This window comes from Durio zibethinus, chromosome 9 (assembly GCF_047325235.1).
Source record: "Durio zibethinus cultivar Kanyao isolate XHJ-2024 chromosome 9, ASM4732523v1, whole genome shotgun sequence".
In the NCBI taxonomy this organism is placed as follows: domain Eukaryota; kingdom Viridiplantae; phylum Streptophyta; class Magnoliopsida; order Malvales; family Malvaceae; genus Durio; species Durio zibethinus.
Genome location: NC_143170.1, coordinates 26,574,745 through 26,592,948, shown reverse-complemented (window position 1 = coordinate 26,592,948; position 18,204 = coordinate 26,574,745). Strand labels below are relative to the sequence as shown.

Sequence of the window (18,204 nt, the reverse complement as noted above, 5' to 3'; positions counted from 1 at the left end):
TTCAGTAAGGAAATATTTTTTTTTTCCACACAATAAAGAAAATAAGAAATTAGAAAACCACAATTTGGGTTGAAATTTGTTCTAGTTTTGCTGCCTGTTGCAAAACATTGATTCAAAATTTTTTTCATAACCGGCTCTTAATTTTAGCCGTTTCCAGTCAGTCTCCGTCGGAGTGTCGATTTCGCGTTGAAGACGGCGTTCGTCTGTCAGAACAGTTCACGCCAGCGGCCCAGGTGTCAAAATCTAACGCTCTTGACCTATCAGATTGCTTGTTCAAGGTCCGTGGGATCCATCAAAAAGTGATTAAGATGGTCGTGCCCACAAAAAGCATATGTCTTTTTCATTCACGCGCTCGAGGCAGTAGGGCGGTGAATCGAACGGAAAGAGTAGAAATGTTTGGACCGTGAATTGACGCCGTTGATTGGCGATGGTTTATTATTCATGCTTATTGTTGTTAATGGCGTTGCTACGTGGCGAGATCCTCGCAGGGGTACAAATGAGCCGGTCGGGTCTAGTTAGGCATGGTCGAGGATCCTCTGGGACACTAGTGGATAGGATCACCATCATCTTTTCGATAGATTTCATATGTAAACAAATCGCTTAGTTAATGTTGGATATTTTACGTGAGATCGTGATAATATAACTATTGATGTAATTTTATTGTTCGTTATTTAAAATTATTTTATTAGATTAATAATTATTCATAATTAATAATTTTAGATTATTATATTTAAATTATTAAAAATTATATATTATTTTATTTAAAAATATAAAATAATTTTACATATTATAATAGTTATACAAGTAATGATTTTAATATTATTTAAAGATAATAATTTGTAAAATATTAGTAATATTTTATTTATTTGGTAACAAGATATAATTAATTATTAAACTAATAAATATATTTATTGATAGATAAATTAATTTTTATAATATAAATTATGTAAAATTTTTTGAATTAAAAAATAAAATTAAACTATTAAATTCATGATAAATGAAAAACAAAAAGATTACATTATATATAAAATATTTACAAAAAAGCAAATTATTTTTTATTTTATTATAATAAATATTAATTTTAAAATATAAAATAATTATAATTTTAAGATAAAGTAAATTTTTAGTTCATATATTGAATGAGTAATATTGATTATTATTAATTTTTCAAATCACTTAATCTTTATGATAAAAATTTTCAATATTTTTTGTGAGAATTAAATTATCCTCTAATATAGTAATTTAATCACTCTCAATTATCCAAAATTATGTCACATAAGATCATTAAATGTTTACCAAATACAATAATTTAATCATTATTTGTAAATCATCATAATTTTTGAAACGATCACCTAAAATAAACACTACCTTAATCAAATAAAATTAACAAAGCAACTTATAAAAGAATAAATTCAACATAAAATTTTGATTGAATTCACACAAAATAAATTTTAAATTTTAAAATGTCAAAAGCTTTTCTTGTTGAAATCAAATCATTATTAACGAGTCGTTTTGATTTTAAAATAGGTAATTTTGATTTTTTTTTCATTTTCATTTTCATATATTGCAGGTTTTTTTCCCACAAATTCAAATTTTGCAAATATAAAATATTGGATTATGGATTAATTATAATTTTTGAATTTATCTACATTTGCAAATAAGTATTAAAAAAAAAAAGATGTATCTTGAGGTTAAAAGTTTTGAATTAAATAATAATTTTGTTCATAATAAAAGAAACAAAGATATGAACTTTTTTAATGGTAATGAGGTTATTTCCAATTTATAATTGGAATGTAAAACTATATCTTACAATCTATATATCTATTTATATTTATAATATTATATATCTATCTTCTATCTATTCAATTACTAAATTTACTTAAAAATCAATATTCTAACAAAAAAATTATTAAATTTTATAAAAATATATTTTTAAAAAGTATTCACTCATTTAAATATATTTATCTAATTAAATACAATCCCTAAAAAAAAAAAAAAAAAACTAATGATTGTGGCATTTAATAAAACTATGGTTGAAAATGGGATATTAAGAAAATCTTCTATAATTATGCAAATTTTAGATATGTATATCTGTGACTACATTTTATAAGAATGCCCAAAAAAAAAAAGTAATAGCTTATTGGCTTTTTCTTGGTATGGTAATTGGAAATGAACTTTCTAAATAAATACTAAAAGAATTTGGTTTTCTACAAATACTAAAGGATTGATTTATTAAAAAAAAAAAAATTTTTTTGTCTATATTGATAAAGTTTTTTTCCCATTTTTATTCTCTCATCCTATAAGTTGGGTATAAGAATAAAACATAAAGGGGCCATTAAAAGAAGATTAGATTAATGGTTTAATTAAGCTACAATGTCAAATTAAACCACCAAAAGATTGTAATATTATCCTTCGCAAAAATAATTGTAATTAGTAAGATAAGCGTGCAAAAAAGTATATTTCAATCATTATTTACTTCAATTAGCCCTTAATTATTTTTCTAGAATGTAAGTGTGAATTTTTAATAAAAAAGTTTTGCATGGAATATTTGAGACTTCATATCTTGATCTATAACACTAATATTTTGACTGATAAATAGTTAAATAAAAAAATAGAATATGTCAGAGATATTTATTTATTTATTTTTGAAGTTTTAAACTTTATTTATATCAATAAATTTCAAGATTTTGAATGTGTAATTAACTTAATCTTAATCTAGTTAAATTGTGCGATCACTTTTAAAAGATGATATTTTTGTAAATATAAGATTCCAATTCTAATATATGTATTTTTTTTATCTATTTTTCAAACTACAATTCCTTTGAAAAAAGAAAAAAACTAATTGATCTGTAGCTAATTGAAGCTTTTATGCGAGCAAATTTATTTTTAAACAAGAGTAAAATTATATTATACTTTTTTCTTAAATTACAGGCAATAAATTTAATTGTTCTTGTAAATAAAATGAAAATTTGACCGATTAATTCCTTCATTTGCCCACTTTCAATTCAATAATTCAGGAACTAAAAAAAAAAAAAAATCTGAAAGAAAAACTTGAATTAAAGTTGAAAATGATAGGGAAACAAAGCAAATATTCTAGTGGGGGAAACATGCTAGGATTCATGAAATGGCCATCCTAAGTCCTAATTATTGTCATATTGAAAGAACAGAAAATGACACATTTTGACTTTAGTGGGGTACAAATTGTGGTGTGGTTGCACTCTCTAGATTCCCCCTTTAAAGAAAAGATATTTATAGATAAAAATTCTGGCTTTTGTATAGATTTTGTGTCGAATGAAATATTAAAAATTATATTATATTTTATATAAAAATTACGTATTATAATTTATATTAACATAAAAATATAAAATATATATTTTTAGATTTTCTTTTTAAAGAAAATATAAATATAGATAAAAATTATGGCTTTTGTATAAATTTTGTGTCGAATAAAATATTAAAAATTATATATTTATATCGTATTTTATATAAAAATTACGTATCATAATTTATGTCAACATAAAAATATAAAATATATATTTTTTGTTTTGTTAAACATATATATAATTATTGTTATAATTTTAAGTTGTATTTTATTTTTCATATTGTATTCATATTATATCATCATATTATATTTAGATGATCAAATTTACTTTTGTATTTGTCTAATTATAAAAGCAAAGAGATGCTCCCCCAGACTTCCAGACCAAATTTCGAAGGTTCAACAAAGAAGATCCTTCGATTTGATTTTAATTGTTTATTATATATTTGTAAATTGAAGTTAAGAATATAAAATCTTGTATTATGATTAAAACTAAGCAAATAACATCAAATAAACATAATGTTTTCATAGAAAAACCACCTAGAAGTTCACTAAGTTTGCAATCATATATAGAAATTATTATTATTATTTTTTAGTTTTCAAGTGAGTTTATATGATTATCATGTATTTATTTATATATTAAATGAGTAATTATTTTTTAAATATATACTAAATGAACATTTATCAATCTTTTAATCCGTTTGTAGTATTAAAAAAAGTTCTAAACGCAATTCCAAGTAAGTTCTTAATTTGGGTTATGGAGTGAAGGCAAAACGATGGCATTTTTTGCAGGCAACCAGATACCTTACGGCAAAGAAGGCAGTGTGTAGTATTCAAAATTCGGCAAAGGGGCAGTAAAGCACTTGACGTTGTTTTCTAAATCATTGTAATAAGATGCAATGATACCTATCTTATAAGACAACATTCCAAAGAATCCAAACAGCATGGACAAGATTCTAATAATCTAAAAAGCCAATATTGTTGGCAATTACCAAAGAAAGCCGATGGATCTGGTCTCCTCTCCTTGATAATTGTCGAATGCAATAATATAAATTAAGAGACTGAAGAAGCAATGAGAAAATCAATGAAAATTAAACATGTTTTTTTTTTTTTTTAACTTGAGATTATAAAAAAAAAATAAAAAAATTTGATCACTAAAATTAAGAGTTTAACATTTTATTAATAAATCATAGAGCTGATATGAGCATAATATTCAGTATTTACGATAATTTCAATAATTTCATTATTGATGTTCAATAGTGTTTGCTATATAATAAGAGTGAAATGCACCTTGAACCATATCTTATACACATTATCCCAAAACATATATATAATTATTAAATAAACAAATTAACTAGAAATAATCTTTCAAGTACAAGGCGTATATACTTCTAGCTAGTATGTAAAAATATAAATAAATTAATTTTTGAGAAAAAAAATCTAATGTTATTATTATTAATATAGAATTTTTACTAACAACAAAAGTTTCATTTCTTTGTTACTTAGGGTTCTATTTTAATAATAAAATTATGAATGCATCAAACTGATAAAGAAAAACTAATCTTTAAGATAGTTCAAAAAGAAAATTAAACATAGATAAAACTTGAGAATATCCCTAACAATATTATCAATAAATATAATTATAAACCCGTCCATGTTTCAGTTGTTATAAATTGATATATTTAATTATTTAACTTATAAATATTTGGTTTTGTTGCACAATAATTTTGCTAAGAAGCTTGAATAATAAGTATTTATATTAATTTTTTCTCAAAAATTAATTATAAAGGTTAAAAAATAATCAATAATGTTGCTATTTTTTTCCTTCGAAAAAATTCTGGGGCAAAGGCTTTCCTATCATATACAATGCCAGACCTAACTCTTTTACCTGATCATATTTATGTGCTTATGTCACGGGTCGAGACTTAAGCTCCGATCCGTGCGGCTCCAGGACTCGGACATCCACTCATCCGGCGTCCCAGATTAACCTAACTGCTACGGTTCACACCCTTGTGAGGTATTGTCCGCTCTGGTCCCTTTGACCTCACGGTTTTGTCCTACAAAACATGCCTCACAAGAAAGAGGTGGTGTGAACCCTTTTATACCCTAATAACCCTCCTATTATGTTCGATGTGGGATTCAAGACTCTTCGTTAGGTCCGTGACATTCTACCCCACCCAACCTCGTGACGCCCTCGTAACGGAAGCTGGCTATCCTATCTACCTCCCTCGAGGTGCTTGACGTGGATCGAACGGTATAGGGCTGGCTCTGATACCACTTGTCACGGATCGAGACTTAAGCTCGGAACCCGCGTAGCTTCAGAACCCGGGCATCCACTCATCCAACGTCCCAGATCATCCTATCTACCTCCCTCGAGGTGCTTGGCGTGGATCGAACGGTATAGGGCTGGCTCTGATACCACTTGTCACGGGTCGAGACTTAAGCTCAGAACCCGCGTGGCTTCAGAACCCGGGCATCGACTCATCCAACGTCCCAGATCAACCTACCTGTCACGGTTCACACCCTTGTGAGATATTGTCCACTCTGACCCCCTGGCCTCACGGTTTTGTCCTACAAAAGGCGCCTCACAAGGAAGAGGTGGTGTGAACCATTTTATACCCCAGTGACCCTCCTATTATGTTCAATGTGGGATTCGGGACTTTTCCTTAGGTCCGTGACACTTACACTTGGATGACTTTATTTTTTAATCTCCTGAAGTTCTTGAAATATACTCACTGAACTAACAGCTCATTGGTGACCACTTTTTTTTATTGCTTTGGTCCAATAAAAAGTAAAATTAAAAGAACCAATTTATTTCTTGTCCTATGAAATTTGGTTATTTGAGCATTAATGAAATAATGTTCAAATCCATAATTTTTTTTTCCTTTCCTATGAAATAAGGTGCGTAATTCTTCTAATCCTAGACTTCATTGAATAGCAAAGAGAAACTATAGTCCTTGATTGTAAAACTTAACTTCTATATACATAAAAGAAGGGAGAGAAAATGAGTTAAAAGTTATACAACTCTGCCTTTACAGGAAGAAGCAGATGTGAATAAATTAAATGAAAATTACATTTACTAAAGCAGAGCTTCTGTGGGTGAAGTTTAAAACACAACCAAGTTGTCACCCCCACCTCCTTACCAAAAGAGAAAGAATGTGACAGAAAAAGAAACACCGATGTTTTCTTATATAGACAGAGAGCTATGAATTACCTGCTAGTTCTTTGTTCTACGGAAAATGCTTTAACTAACAACATGGAGACTTCCTCCTTCTGATCTGATAGCAATGATTCACCATGTTGGGACCAGTTTCTGGATCTTCTATGATTTGTCCTTCTCATCATCCTGGATGTTCCAGCTAGTTTTAGAATAAATGTAATTACATTCATTTAAAAGATTGTGAAACTCCTAGCTAGGATAATGAGCTTTGAGCATATTGACACATCAAAATGATAATGGTTGGAAGGAAAACCGAAATGCAAGGAAACCAAATATGTTGTGATACATTTGTCCAATAGCACAAGCATGCACCATCACATAAAGTCCTTGATAAAAGTACATCAGGTAAAATCAATTTTGGGTCATTTTGTTCTCGGAAGCTTGCATCCCTTTATTTGTTTACTTTTTTGTTATCAAATGGTAAAATGATTCTCTTAAAATGGAAAACTGGTAGAACCGTAAAATCAGGAAGCTACAAAAATGTAGAAATCACACTGCATCGTATTCAAGCTCACTATTTTTTTTTTTTTTTTTGAGTAAAAGTCTGACTTAAGGATATGAAGTCATTTATATTGAATAGCTTTCATTTTCACTTTTAGAAGTCCAATCTACTGCATGCAATCTGACAAAGATATGAAACAACAAGATCTAGTCCATAAATTTATACCCAGCTAAATGATGAATGAGACAGAACTGTGCTTACCGAACTGTCCACCATTTTATCAAAATCATCATCAAAAACCTCATCTGTGTCATCTGAAGCACCAGTCAGATGATTAGCATATTCAAAGCATTCACACACACACACAAAAAAAAAAAGAAACTAAAAAAGATCTGGAAGAGTCATTTTTCATTTACACCAATTTAAAAGTATATCAATAAAACTTGACCATAAAAACAGTGACGTAGACTCTAATGTAGAAAAAAATTTGCAGGAATAAGGACAATTAACAAGCTACCTTAATGAATCAAGAAAGAAAAAAAGGAACAAAAAGAAAGAAATATTGTACCAGGGCCTTCATCACTGTCACCACCCAAAAGAAATGCATCCAGGTCTTGTTCAGTAGATGAGGTTGAATATTTACTATGCTGTTTGGTTTCCTTTGCTTGTGAGTTAGAAGTCATTTCAACATTTGAAGATTCCTTCACTTTTTCATCTATGACTTGTTCTACAGATTTTTGCTCAATGTCTTCCGTGTATCGCTTCTCGTACCTATAACTAACCACAAGTTAGCAGAGTTTACTGCTAGTAACAGAACAATTAATACTATAACCTAAGTAAATCTGACTAAGGATATGTACAATTAATTCTGACTAAGGATGTGTTTTAACGAATTTGAAAAGTTAATTGAAAAGAAATCAACACTAAATGAATTAAAAACTGTGTTCTAAAGGCTAAACTATTTTATGGCAGAATCATAATTCGGTCAAACTTTATATTTATTTATTTTTGGTTCAAAATTTTGTAAATTTTTAAAATACAAACATTAAAGAAAGGAAAAGCTCAAGGAAGAATATGAATATATTGAGAGAAGCTCATTTAAATGAAGCTTTTAAATTCAGGAAAAGACAAAATGGAGGCTTAAAATTGAAAGACAGATTACTTACGGGGCAACATGACTGTTTACTAGTATAAAGTATATCCTCCAGAATTTCCTTTCTTTCATAACACGTGGGCACAACTCATATCTTAACTTCGAAATTTCCTGGAATATAGCATAAAAGAAAATAAAAGAATATTCTTAAGGAATGGTAGACTTAGTTACTGCAACTAACAACTAATATCAATATGCTTATGCGTGTATGATCATGGTTACCATGCTAAAAATACAAAGTTACATTCATAGTTTGTATGAAACAAATACACATTAGACTGGTCAATTTGTCCATGAAGTATTCAGGATAGAAATTCCATTAAAAATTTCAGATAAAGAGCTAGCATCACAGAATGGTGGATATGATTCAAACCTCATTGAATGTTATACTTCCAAGTTCCAACAAAAGGCCATATATCCAATAAAAATGGAAGCAAAACACCATACTCTCGCAGTTATGAAGTTTGATATAAACCACGATAGTAACAGAACATTGAACAAAGAAAAAAGGAAATTTGCATTTTTAACTAGGTGAACAGGATTGCATTTAGGATCATTATTCTTGGACAACATCTTTCAAGATCTCGCGAACTCTTTTCCTAAGGATTCTAGAATTTTCTAGCTACCATCTTTCTATTACTATATTTCATCAAATTAGAAAGTATATGACTACATGGATAATGCAAGAAAATTTGCTGGTTCCAATACATTGCGCATAACTAAGAATAGATAAACCAATAAATAAGTGGATGGAAAGTAATCAAATGCAATTATATGCATGTTACGTAGCACTTGAATATAGTGTTCTTAATGTTATTTACAAACAATTAACATTTTAATCAACATATATATTTACACCTCAACTGTTGAAAGTACAAGATTGGCATGTTTTTCTTGCCACTCCGTAAGATCTTGCCTTACATTTGAGACTATGGGAACATCAGACATGGGCGAATCGTCTGCAAATTGAAAAGCTCATCAAATAAACTCAGGGTTAAAGGCAGATAAAAGAAAGCCTCCAATTTTCCTTTTCCATTTTCAAAACTCAATTGAACTACCTAATTCCAAAAATACACTTCAGAAACAACATTTTTAATTAAAAAAAAAAAATCTAAATTTAGAACATATGAATTAAGCCTAAAGCTTGTGCCATTGCATATAACATAATAAAAATTTAGAATTTCTTTCTCAGTTCCTAAATTTTCTCAGTAACCAATCATAGTATTGAATTTTCAAGCTGTCAAATTTCCTTTCCAGTTTCCCACTGCCTACTTTTTCTTAGCATCCAAACAAAACTTAACGAAGAATTTACCAGGAAAAGGAAAATCCTGAAAGGTGCTCAAAGTTATCCCTTTGACAAAATCTCTTAATTCTTCATTAATTCCAAACCTCTCCAGTTCCTTCTCTTGCTCCACCTGCGTCTCCGTGTTTTGTGGCGGCGCGATCCCTTCGGCGAGCGACGACTTGAAGAGGCCGGTTCGCCTCGTGGCTTCGGCTCTGATCTGGTCAGCTCGTTTCGACGCCTCAACCGCGATCTCCTTCGACCGTTTCGTAGCCTCGTTTACTATATCAACGAGTTTGGTGGACCCAATGGTCAGATCCGACGATCGCCTAGCAGCTTCCTTTGTTAGCTCCGACGAACGTTTGGCTGCTTCCTCCGCGAAGTTTCGCGCCTTGTTCCAAATATCCATTTCCGTCCAAGCCCAAGCCAAATCCTAGTCTCAACACCTTCTTGCTTTGGTTTCTTCGTTGGGATGGTTAGAACTCAAATGGAAGGGCAGAATTTGAGTGTACACGCCTGCAATGACTTTTATTAGATTTTTTTTTTCTAATTTTTTATTGGTCATCTTTTGATGTCAATGTTCCAATAGATAGCTTTTGCTTATAATTTTATGAATTTATATTTAGGATTAGCAAGCCAAATTGATATTATATAAAAATTATTATTTTAATTAATTAATTATATATATTTATATAATTATATATTTAAATATTATATTTTTAAAAATAATATTTTATTAATTTCGAATCAAATCAGATACGATTTATATAATATCGAATTGGATCAGATTCGAGTATGAAAAAAATAAAAATTTTTAAATCGGATCGAATTCAAGTTTAATAAATATAAAATCGAATCGAATTCAAGACAAACAAAAATTTATCTCGATTTAATCTATTGTTAACTTTATTTATATTCAATATATTATTTGTGTATAAATATTATACATTAAAATATTTCATAAAAAATAATTTTAATATATTTTAAAAATAAATATACAGTTTATATTTTGATACATAAATATAATATTATACATTGTTAAATGCACTATAAATTATTACACAATTATTAAAAAATTTAAAAATAAATAATTATATTAAAATAGTTAACGATGTGAAGAATTATGATATATTAATATTATATAATATTAATATACAAATAGTTTATCATTTTGCTGTAATTTTGGGTAGAAAATGACCTTCCTGAAGATTCTGTATTTTCAAGTATGAATTTAGAAAGGTACGGTGATTTTTGAATTCATATATAATTATTATTAAAAATTTAAATTATATTAATTATATATTTTTATATTATATTTAAATAATATTTTCGTGTTCTATTTAAAATTTTTGTCTAAATTTGGAGATGGAAAGTAGCAAAGAATGCTGCGTCCGGCTTTGCAGCGATTAAGGTTGGATTGCTGTTGTGTACGTGCAATTCATTGAAAACTTCAATGAAAATTTTTCCTTTTTTTATTTTTTTTGTTCAAATGGGTTTAGGGCAACACTCTTGACGGCATCGCCCAATTTTTAATTTTCCTTTTCACTCTACAGCCTAATGTTTCCAAGAAAAAAAAATTTTTTTTTTAAAGTTTCGATCGAATTTAAGTTTAAATTAAACTCAATTGAAAATTAAAAATTTAAAATTAGATTTGAATTCAATTTAATATTATTTTTTTAATTTAAATTTTTTTAAAAATAAAAATTAAATTACTTAAATTTATTTAATTAGATTCGATTAATATATAAAAATAAATTTAATTTTTATATTTGATAAAAATTTAATTATTTATATTTAAATTTAAGCTTAATTTGAAATATTTTATTAATTAAAATAATAAAAATATATTTAAATATAAAAATTTAATTAAATTTATGAATTACTTAAATCAAATATAAAAATATTTAAATTTAAATTTTTTGATAAATTATATTATTAAAATTTAAATTAAATTTAATAATAATTAAATCAAATTTAAATTTTATTCAAATTAAACGTGAATAATTTATACGAATTAATCAATCATTTACATCCTTAATTTTAACTTTTAAAACTTCAAACTCTTCTTTCTCTTCCACATATCGCCACGTGTCAAAGAAAAGGACAAGAAGTTCCAAACTTATTACACAACTCAGTTTGACCTCCATTAATATGTGTCCACGAATCTAAAATCTGAACTTATGTTGCATAAAGACAAGTATAATAAATTTCTCCAATAGTTTTTTTTTTTTTTTTAATTCTTTCAGGTGTTGCTCTTGGTTTCCCTGCCCAAAGAAACCAAAACCAACACACTTTCATTCACTTTCCTTTCTGTTCACTATGGATAAATAAATTATATTTGTTGTTTTAGGCTGCCCACTTCAGCAACCCAGCGAATATTCCAATTTTGGAAACTTGCAAAAATTCAAACGTTTCTGTCACTGTTACTCTCTTCCCAGGTTCACTTCTTCACTTTTACTTTATCCATTTCAGCTTTATATTATTATTTCTACTGTTTTTATTTACCGAATATTGATGTAATTTGTTGTAGTTTTAATGATTTTTACATTATTTTAGTGGAGATTAATGGTTGTTTTGTGGTGGTATTTTATTTGGGTTTTGTTTGTTTCCTACAATTTTGTTTTTTAATTTTAGGCTGATTTTGTGGGTTTTTTTTTATGTTGTTAGGGTTCGATAAAAAGTAGGATTTGGTGTAAAATGTTGATCTTAAGCATAATTTTAAAAAGACAAAGGCGATCTACGTTAGATTAGAGGAAATGGGAGATTTATCCGCTGCTTTTGCATGTGGGTTTTCTCAGAAGACTAAGGAAAGTTTGGTACATAAAAGATGGAAACCTGATTTTATCAGTCCTCAAGAAAATGAATTTGCTATTGCTGTTGGGTTTTCTCAAGGAAACTCTCCAGATTTCGTGATATCTGACCATGGTGTTTCCCCGATGATATCAGCTGATTTGCAACAGAATAGAGAGAATAAGAACCCGAATTCTTCGTATTTTGATTTGGTTAGTGCCGATGAAATTGACATGATGAAGTGTAGTTTAAGTTTTGGTTACATAACTAAGAAGAGTAGGGTCATAAAGCGGCGAGGGCAGAGCAGGAAGGCAATAATTGTGTGTTTGGCGGTGCTTGGACTTAGAGTTCTAAACATAGCCCTCCATTTAGCAGTGAAGATAGAAAAGAGCATGGTAAGATAGAGTTCATGGGAATCAGATCAAATGCTTGTGCAGATTATTACCCTGTTAATGGTTTTCAGGACATATCAGATCATGAAACACCGTCTACCAGCAAATATGCTTCTGAATATGATGTGGATGAACCTTGTTATGATAGTTGGCAACATGTAAATGCTGACGATTGTTGGAAGGTTGGTTGTCATGAATGAAATAATGTGTTTCTTAAATCTGCTGAGGTCTGAGACCAGACGAGATCCACGTGTAATGTGTAACTAGTGTCAGAAGATGGTTGGAGGACCTGGGATTTGGCAGGTATGCTGGTATTTTTGAAATGCATGAGGTTGATGAGGAAAATCTACCTCTGCTTACTCTAGATGATCTCAAGGAGATGGGTGTATCTGCTGTTTGGCATCAACAGAAATTGTACACTGCAATGCAGCAATTAAGAGGAGGCGGTGATTCTTCTTGAAAATTCTTCCGATCAATGTAAGTAATCTTTTTCTTTTTGTGAACCATTATTAAATCTCAACATTATGTGAACTAAATGGTTGCTTTTGCTGCTTTTAAGTACCATTAATTTTTGGCCTAAATTAAAATGCAAATTACACGAAAATTTTAATGGTTGTACTTGATTCTGGCCTAAGTGAGAGCTATATCTACAGCTTCCTTTTCTATAATTATTGGTGCATGTAATTTGTGTATAAATGGTAACTTGCTTCTTATTTAGGCATATAATTCAGTTTAAGGTATCATGCACGTTTTGCCCCATCTCTCAGTTTAGAGTGTGATTTGCAGTTCTGGATTGATGACTTTTATAATTCAGTGACAAGGAAAAATTATGACATAGGTTCTTCTTTAGAACTTAGAGGTGAACATTACTTAGCATCAGTTCCTGCAAAGCTTAGGTGTGGATTTTTGGTTTAATGCTAGCATTGTATCAGTTCGTGCAAAGCTTAAGTATGAATTTTTGGTTTACTGCTAGCCTTGTTGTTACGAGCTTTGCATCAAAGATTGAACAACATATAATTTTGACATTCCTAATCTAAACTGATAAGTACTTGAGAAATCCCAATTCTTTTAGAATTTTGGATAAAAACTGTGTCTGCACGTGTGTGTGTGTTTCTGTCTGAGTAAATGACCATGGTGTGCCACTTTTTCCTTCCTTTTAAGTGTTTCGGAAACATATTTTGATGGAAATAAGTAATAGAATGGTGAAGCGTGCCTTTAAATTGTCTTAATTACTAACTTTTTTTTTTTCTTGGAGATTTTAACAGTTTTAGTTTAATTTGGATAGGTTTTCCATGAGTAAGAAGTATGCGCCTTAAGTCTTACAGTTGGCTGTTGTTTTAGCACTTAAACGAGCTCTTTTCTCTTTTGTGCTATAATGTGCTGCAAATTTGGAAATTATTTAAGGTAGCTGATCTCGGAAGAAAATATATGGATCTTGTTATGTAATCTGAAATGTAAATGCTAATGTACAAGCAGCTTAATTTGCCTGAGAAAGTTACGTATCTCTTTTGGTGATGCCTTTCCGCTTTGTTTATCAAGTTAGCTCCTGCATGCCTCTCATGGCCTTTGATTTAGAATAAGGAGGCAGTAAATGTTGTTGTACTGCCTCATTAACCCTCTATTTTCTTCCTCAGGTGCCCCTTAACTTGTTTTCTAACCATTCTGTTGATCCAATGGATTTTTTAAAACAATCATACCTTTTGCTGTTGTGCTCGTTTATTCTTTGTATATGTTATGGATTTTTCAAAACAATCATACCTTTTGCTGTTGTGCTCATTTATTCTTTATATATGTTGAAGTAGAGCTTAATACGAAGAAATCCTATGCTTTTAATCAGTATTGCCAATATAGTGCTTTGCAAAGATCCCTTATCTTTTTCTTTGATGGGCTCTTTGAAAATGCAAGATGCTGACTATAGTGTAGTTTTGAGAGTTTCTTACATGATTGTTAGCTTCATATGCATGCTTGGAATAGAAATGTTAGATGTTGCTTAAATGATCATTTAGCTATAGTTGAGAGACATGTATTGTTCTTGCTTATAATTTTTTATTTTGTTTGGATGGCATCATAAAATGATTCAAAAATGTGTTTGAAGACGGGTAAACCCGGACTCTTGTTGTTCCTCTTTTTGATTCATTTGTAAACAAAATGCGTTGTTTTCTTTCATTTCGTTGAATCCCCCTAATGGAACTTGAAAGTCTAAATGCCAGGTCAGCAATATGTAAGGCACTTAATTACTGCAGCTCCAGCTACTTCTAAGTTCTAAAGGACTTCCAGCAGTAAGCTTTGGATTGCTTCAAATGTCACTTTTAAAAGAGTTGTGTTACAGACGGCCCATTCTGACAAAACATGTTACTCGATGATTTTGCTGGATATGAATGGTTCACGAACATTCCATCTTAGGTGGAGTTTCTGTTGATTTGCAATGGAATGAGATGACCTTATGCCTTTCACAGGTTGCACTGAGTTTTCATTTTCTTGTGGTAACGACTCCCAGTCTTCTGAGGTAGATGGAGGAGATCATTTATCTGTTTCAGTTTTACAAGTTTGGTGAGATAAAATGATTTGGTTAAAATCAGCATTAAGATTGAATATTTTAACGATGAGATTACAATCAATAATAAAAATATATGTTTAGATGTAAACGTAACAGTGGTAATGGATATGGTAGTCAATTGATTCACCAAAAGCAATTGATTGTCATAATTGAAAAATATTTTTATTTTTATTTTTACATTAAAACAATTGACTACATTGGACCCTTCCCCTCCGGTTCTGACTGTAGGGGCACTCAGCGGTCTTGGATTTCAACCTGAGTGTCTTAATTTATGAATTAAATCAATCTGTGTTCTGTGCTCAAGCTTATTTGTTAATATGCTTTAGTACCGTTTGTTCACTTCAGAGGCTAACGGGAAAACAAGGCCCAGTGTGCCACTCTTCATGATTGGGCCTCTATGTAGTTTCTTCAAACTAAGACTTCTACAGTCACTCTCCCATCTGTGAAGTTAAAATTTTTTCCTTGATCAAAAATATGTGAAAGATTTATTACCAATAAATAAATAAATGTGAAGATATTTTATCCATTATTTTGATTTCTTGTAAGTGCAATACCAGCTAGTGAATTGTAAATAGAAACTGAGAATTGATACTTACATGAGAAATATCGTATCTTGTCATTAAATATATAATAACGACATCTGAGAATCATTCAAGGGTGTCTGTCACAGCCGTCCGGACGTATGGGACCTAGATTTGCCTGTTATTATTAAGGCGCATGCCTGATACAACTGAAGTGATCAGGATATGCAGCCTGAAATGGAAGATATATAAGATCGAGTTCATGATGACAACAATAATATTAGTGATCAGCCAGCCAGCCTATACATGGACAAGGACATGGACATGGACATTATTCTGACTTCACACCCCACTTTGCTTGACGTGATAGATTTGGAATTGGTGGGGAAATGGTTGTTCATTATCCCATTGAACGATTTATAAAATTTAGGTCTTCTTTCTATCAGTACCAACTGATCGATTAAGTAATCCACTTGGAATCTTGAAAAAAAAAATGGACACTCGAGAAAAAAAATCTTAAATTCCCAATTGTTACCAAATATCTAACTCACTCAATTATGAACTCAGAATTAATTTGTTTAATTGGTCTTCATGAATCTAGCAGTTCTATATGATTGAAGTTTCTCAGATTCATCTTCAAAAAATTTTTCCAGGGATCTAATTAGAGCTTCCATGATGATATTGTCAGCTACCAGCACAATATGAAGTGCCAGACCAAATTATTTAGACTTGACTTTAGAGGCATGCATGTAGCTCATTTGCTTCTTGTTTTATGCATCTGTTTTGTTTTGTGGGAATAGGAAGAACAACTTGCTCCTGAAGATGATGACAAAGAACATAAAATTAACATAATAGATATGCAGGAAGCATTGGAGGATTTTTGTGAGAGTGAATTATGCGTTTGTTATTTCGTGTGTGGCTGGTGAGCTTTAGGTGAGCTTGCTCATGATTTCTGTGCTTGGAGTTTAGCTATGGAAAACCTAGCCATAGTTAGTCATAGTTTAGGGTTCACAGAAAGTGGCTAAGTAACCACCACATGATTTGACCTCTTGTGGTAGACCCTGTTTCTCTTTCTCTCTCTATCTCTCAAATTGATTCTAGCCTTTATGGGCATGCCTAACATTTTCAAACCTCCAATGCCCATAGTCTACCATGTCCATGTCTATCCATTACCAATTAACTCAAAGCCAAACCTAGAGCAGACCAACTTGTGTCTGAGCCTGGACCATTTTTAGTCTCTTAATATAACATGTGATGGAGATATGTAAAGAATTGAAAGTGTAAGTGGAAGAAGGTGGGGGTTGGAGAAATCATTAAGTAATTAGTAGGATAACTCATCACTAAAAATCAGTTCATATTATAAGCTAAAAAGCATACAAAGAAATATGATCTACAAAGTAGTGATTACTATAGTAGGACTATCTTCAAATGTAATTGCCATACAATGTGGAAAATGATGAGCACATGCTTGGGGGCAACCACTTTGATTGGATCCCTCTGAGTTTTTATTACACAAACACTAATGGCTTCCATCTGCAGACTGATGGTCAGATTCAGGCCACTTTCATTGGTACCCTTTGAGCAATTATTTAGGTTCTGCCAAGTGGTTGGTTCATCCATTAATTCAACCATCGTACCTATATATATATATATATATATATATATATATCAACTGTTACTCCATGTATAATTTTTCTTGATATAATTCAACCATGCCAACTGTTACTCCCACAAGAACAAGTACAAACGAGATGTCTATGGTAGGGTTTAGGACGGGTAAAATATTCTTTATTTTTATTTTTTGATTTTTATATTATATTTATTTTTGAAATTATATTTTACAGGTATTTTGAATTTAAATTTATTTTTATTTTTGTGGATATTTAATATATATGAATAATTTTTACACCCATACATTTTTTAAAAAAAATAAAAACTAAAAGTTATTTTTTAGTTTTTTTATTTTGCATATTTATATAATTTTTTATAAATATATTAATATATATTTTAAATAAAAATAATATTAAATTTAATTAATCTAAAATAATAATTTATATTATTTAATTAAAATTTTATTTATTAAATATATAAATATGTATAGAGTATGAGTATAGGTACGATGCATGTATTATATCTTTATATATAATAAAAATTAATATTATACACATTTCTATTCCCATAATATAATATCATTCTTATTTTCATTTTGATAAAAAATAAAAATATTCATTGAATAAAATTAATATCTTTAATTAAAATAATAAGTCAATTGTTTTGTTTTGTAAAGAGAGCATGACCCAATTTCTTTTCTCAGCCAATAATAGATTTTCATTAATAAGAGATAAGGCAATACCACTGTCTCGTCCCTTAAACATTAAAGTCTAAAAACTGAGACTAGATAAAGCTAAAGCCAAGCAAATTATAGTGTTAACAGTTCTATAGTTTATTGATAAAATGTTAAAATTTTAATTTAGTAATCAAAATTCAATCCTGACCACTTTAAATATATATATATATATATATATATA

The 18,204-nt window shown here is 29.7% G+C and overlaps 1 protein-coding gene and 1 pseudogene across 5 annotated transcripts; one reads left to right on the top strand and one right to left on the bottom strand.

Moving 5' to 3' along the window:
• Nucleotides 1-6,280: 6,280 nt before the first annotated feature.
• Nucleotides 6,281-10,007, bottom strand: LOC111312996 (uncharacterized). 4 transcript variants are annotated; one of them, XM_022913764.2, is made up of 6 exons: nt 9,447-10,007; nt 8,993-9,093; nt 8,148-8,245; nt 7,550-7,752; nt 7,243-7,295; nt 6,281-6,665 (listed from the first exon to the last, which is right to left on the bottom strand). In XM_022913764.2, exons 1-6 carry the CDS (start codon nt 9,823-9,825, stop codon nt 6,642-6,644), a joined length of 858 nt encoding a protein of 285 aa, XP_022769499.2. In that variant the 5' UTR covers nt 9,826-10,007; the 3' UTR covers nt 6,281-6,641. The 4 variants fall into 4 exon arrangements, with proteins under 4 accessions (XP_022769499.2, XP_089622142.1, XP_022769495.2 ...); XM_022913760.2 differs by having other exon boundaries at nt 6,510-6,665; nt 7,550-7,758; nt 9,447-9,992; XM_089766016.1 differs by lacking the exon at nt 7,243-7,295 and having other exon boundaries at nt 9,056-9,093; nt 9,447-10,003.
• Nucleotides 10,008-12,088: 2,081 nt separating this feature from the next.
• On the top strand, nt 12,089-14,941 carry LOC111317694 (uncharacterized; annotated as a pseudogene). The gene is made up of 2 exons (XR_002693511.2): nt 12,089-13,075; nt 14,809-14,941. The product of XR_002693511.2 is annotated as an uncharacterized LOC111317694 (transcript).
• The last annotated feature ends 3,263 nt before the right edge of the window (nt 14,942-18,204 follow it).

What these genes read in the sequence shown, in the direction of transcription:
- LOC111312996 (XM_022913760.2), bottom strand. Translation starts at nt 9,825, where the DNA reads ATGGATATTTGGAACAAGGCGCGAAACTTCGCGGAGGAAGCAGCCAAA. An exon ending in GTAAACAGTCATGTTGCCCC is followed by an intron (nt 7,759 to 8,147) that starts GTAAGTAATCTG and finishes ACTTGTGGTTAG; the next exon opens with TTATAGGTACGAGAAGCGAT. An exon ending in TGACAGTGATGAAGGCCCTG is followed by an intron (nt 7,296 to 7,549) that starts GTACAATATTTC and finishes CTGGTGCTTCAG; the next exon opens with ATGACACAGATGAGGTTTTT.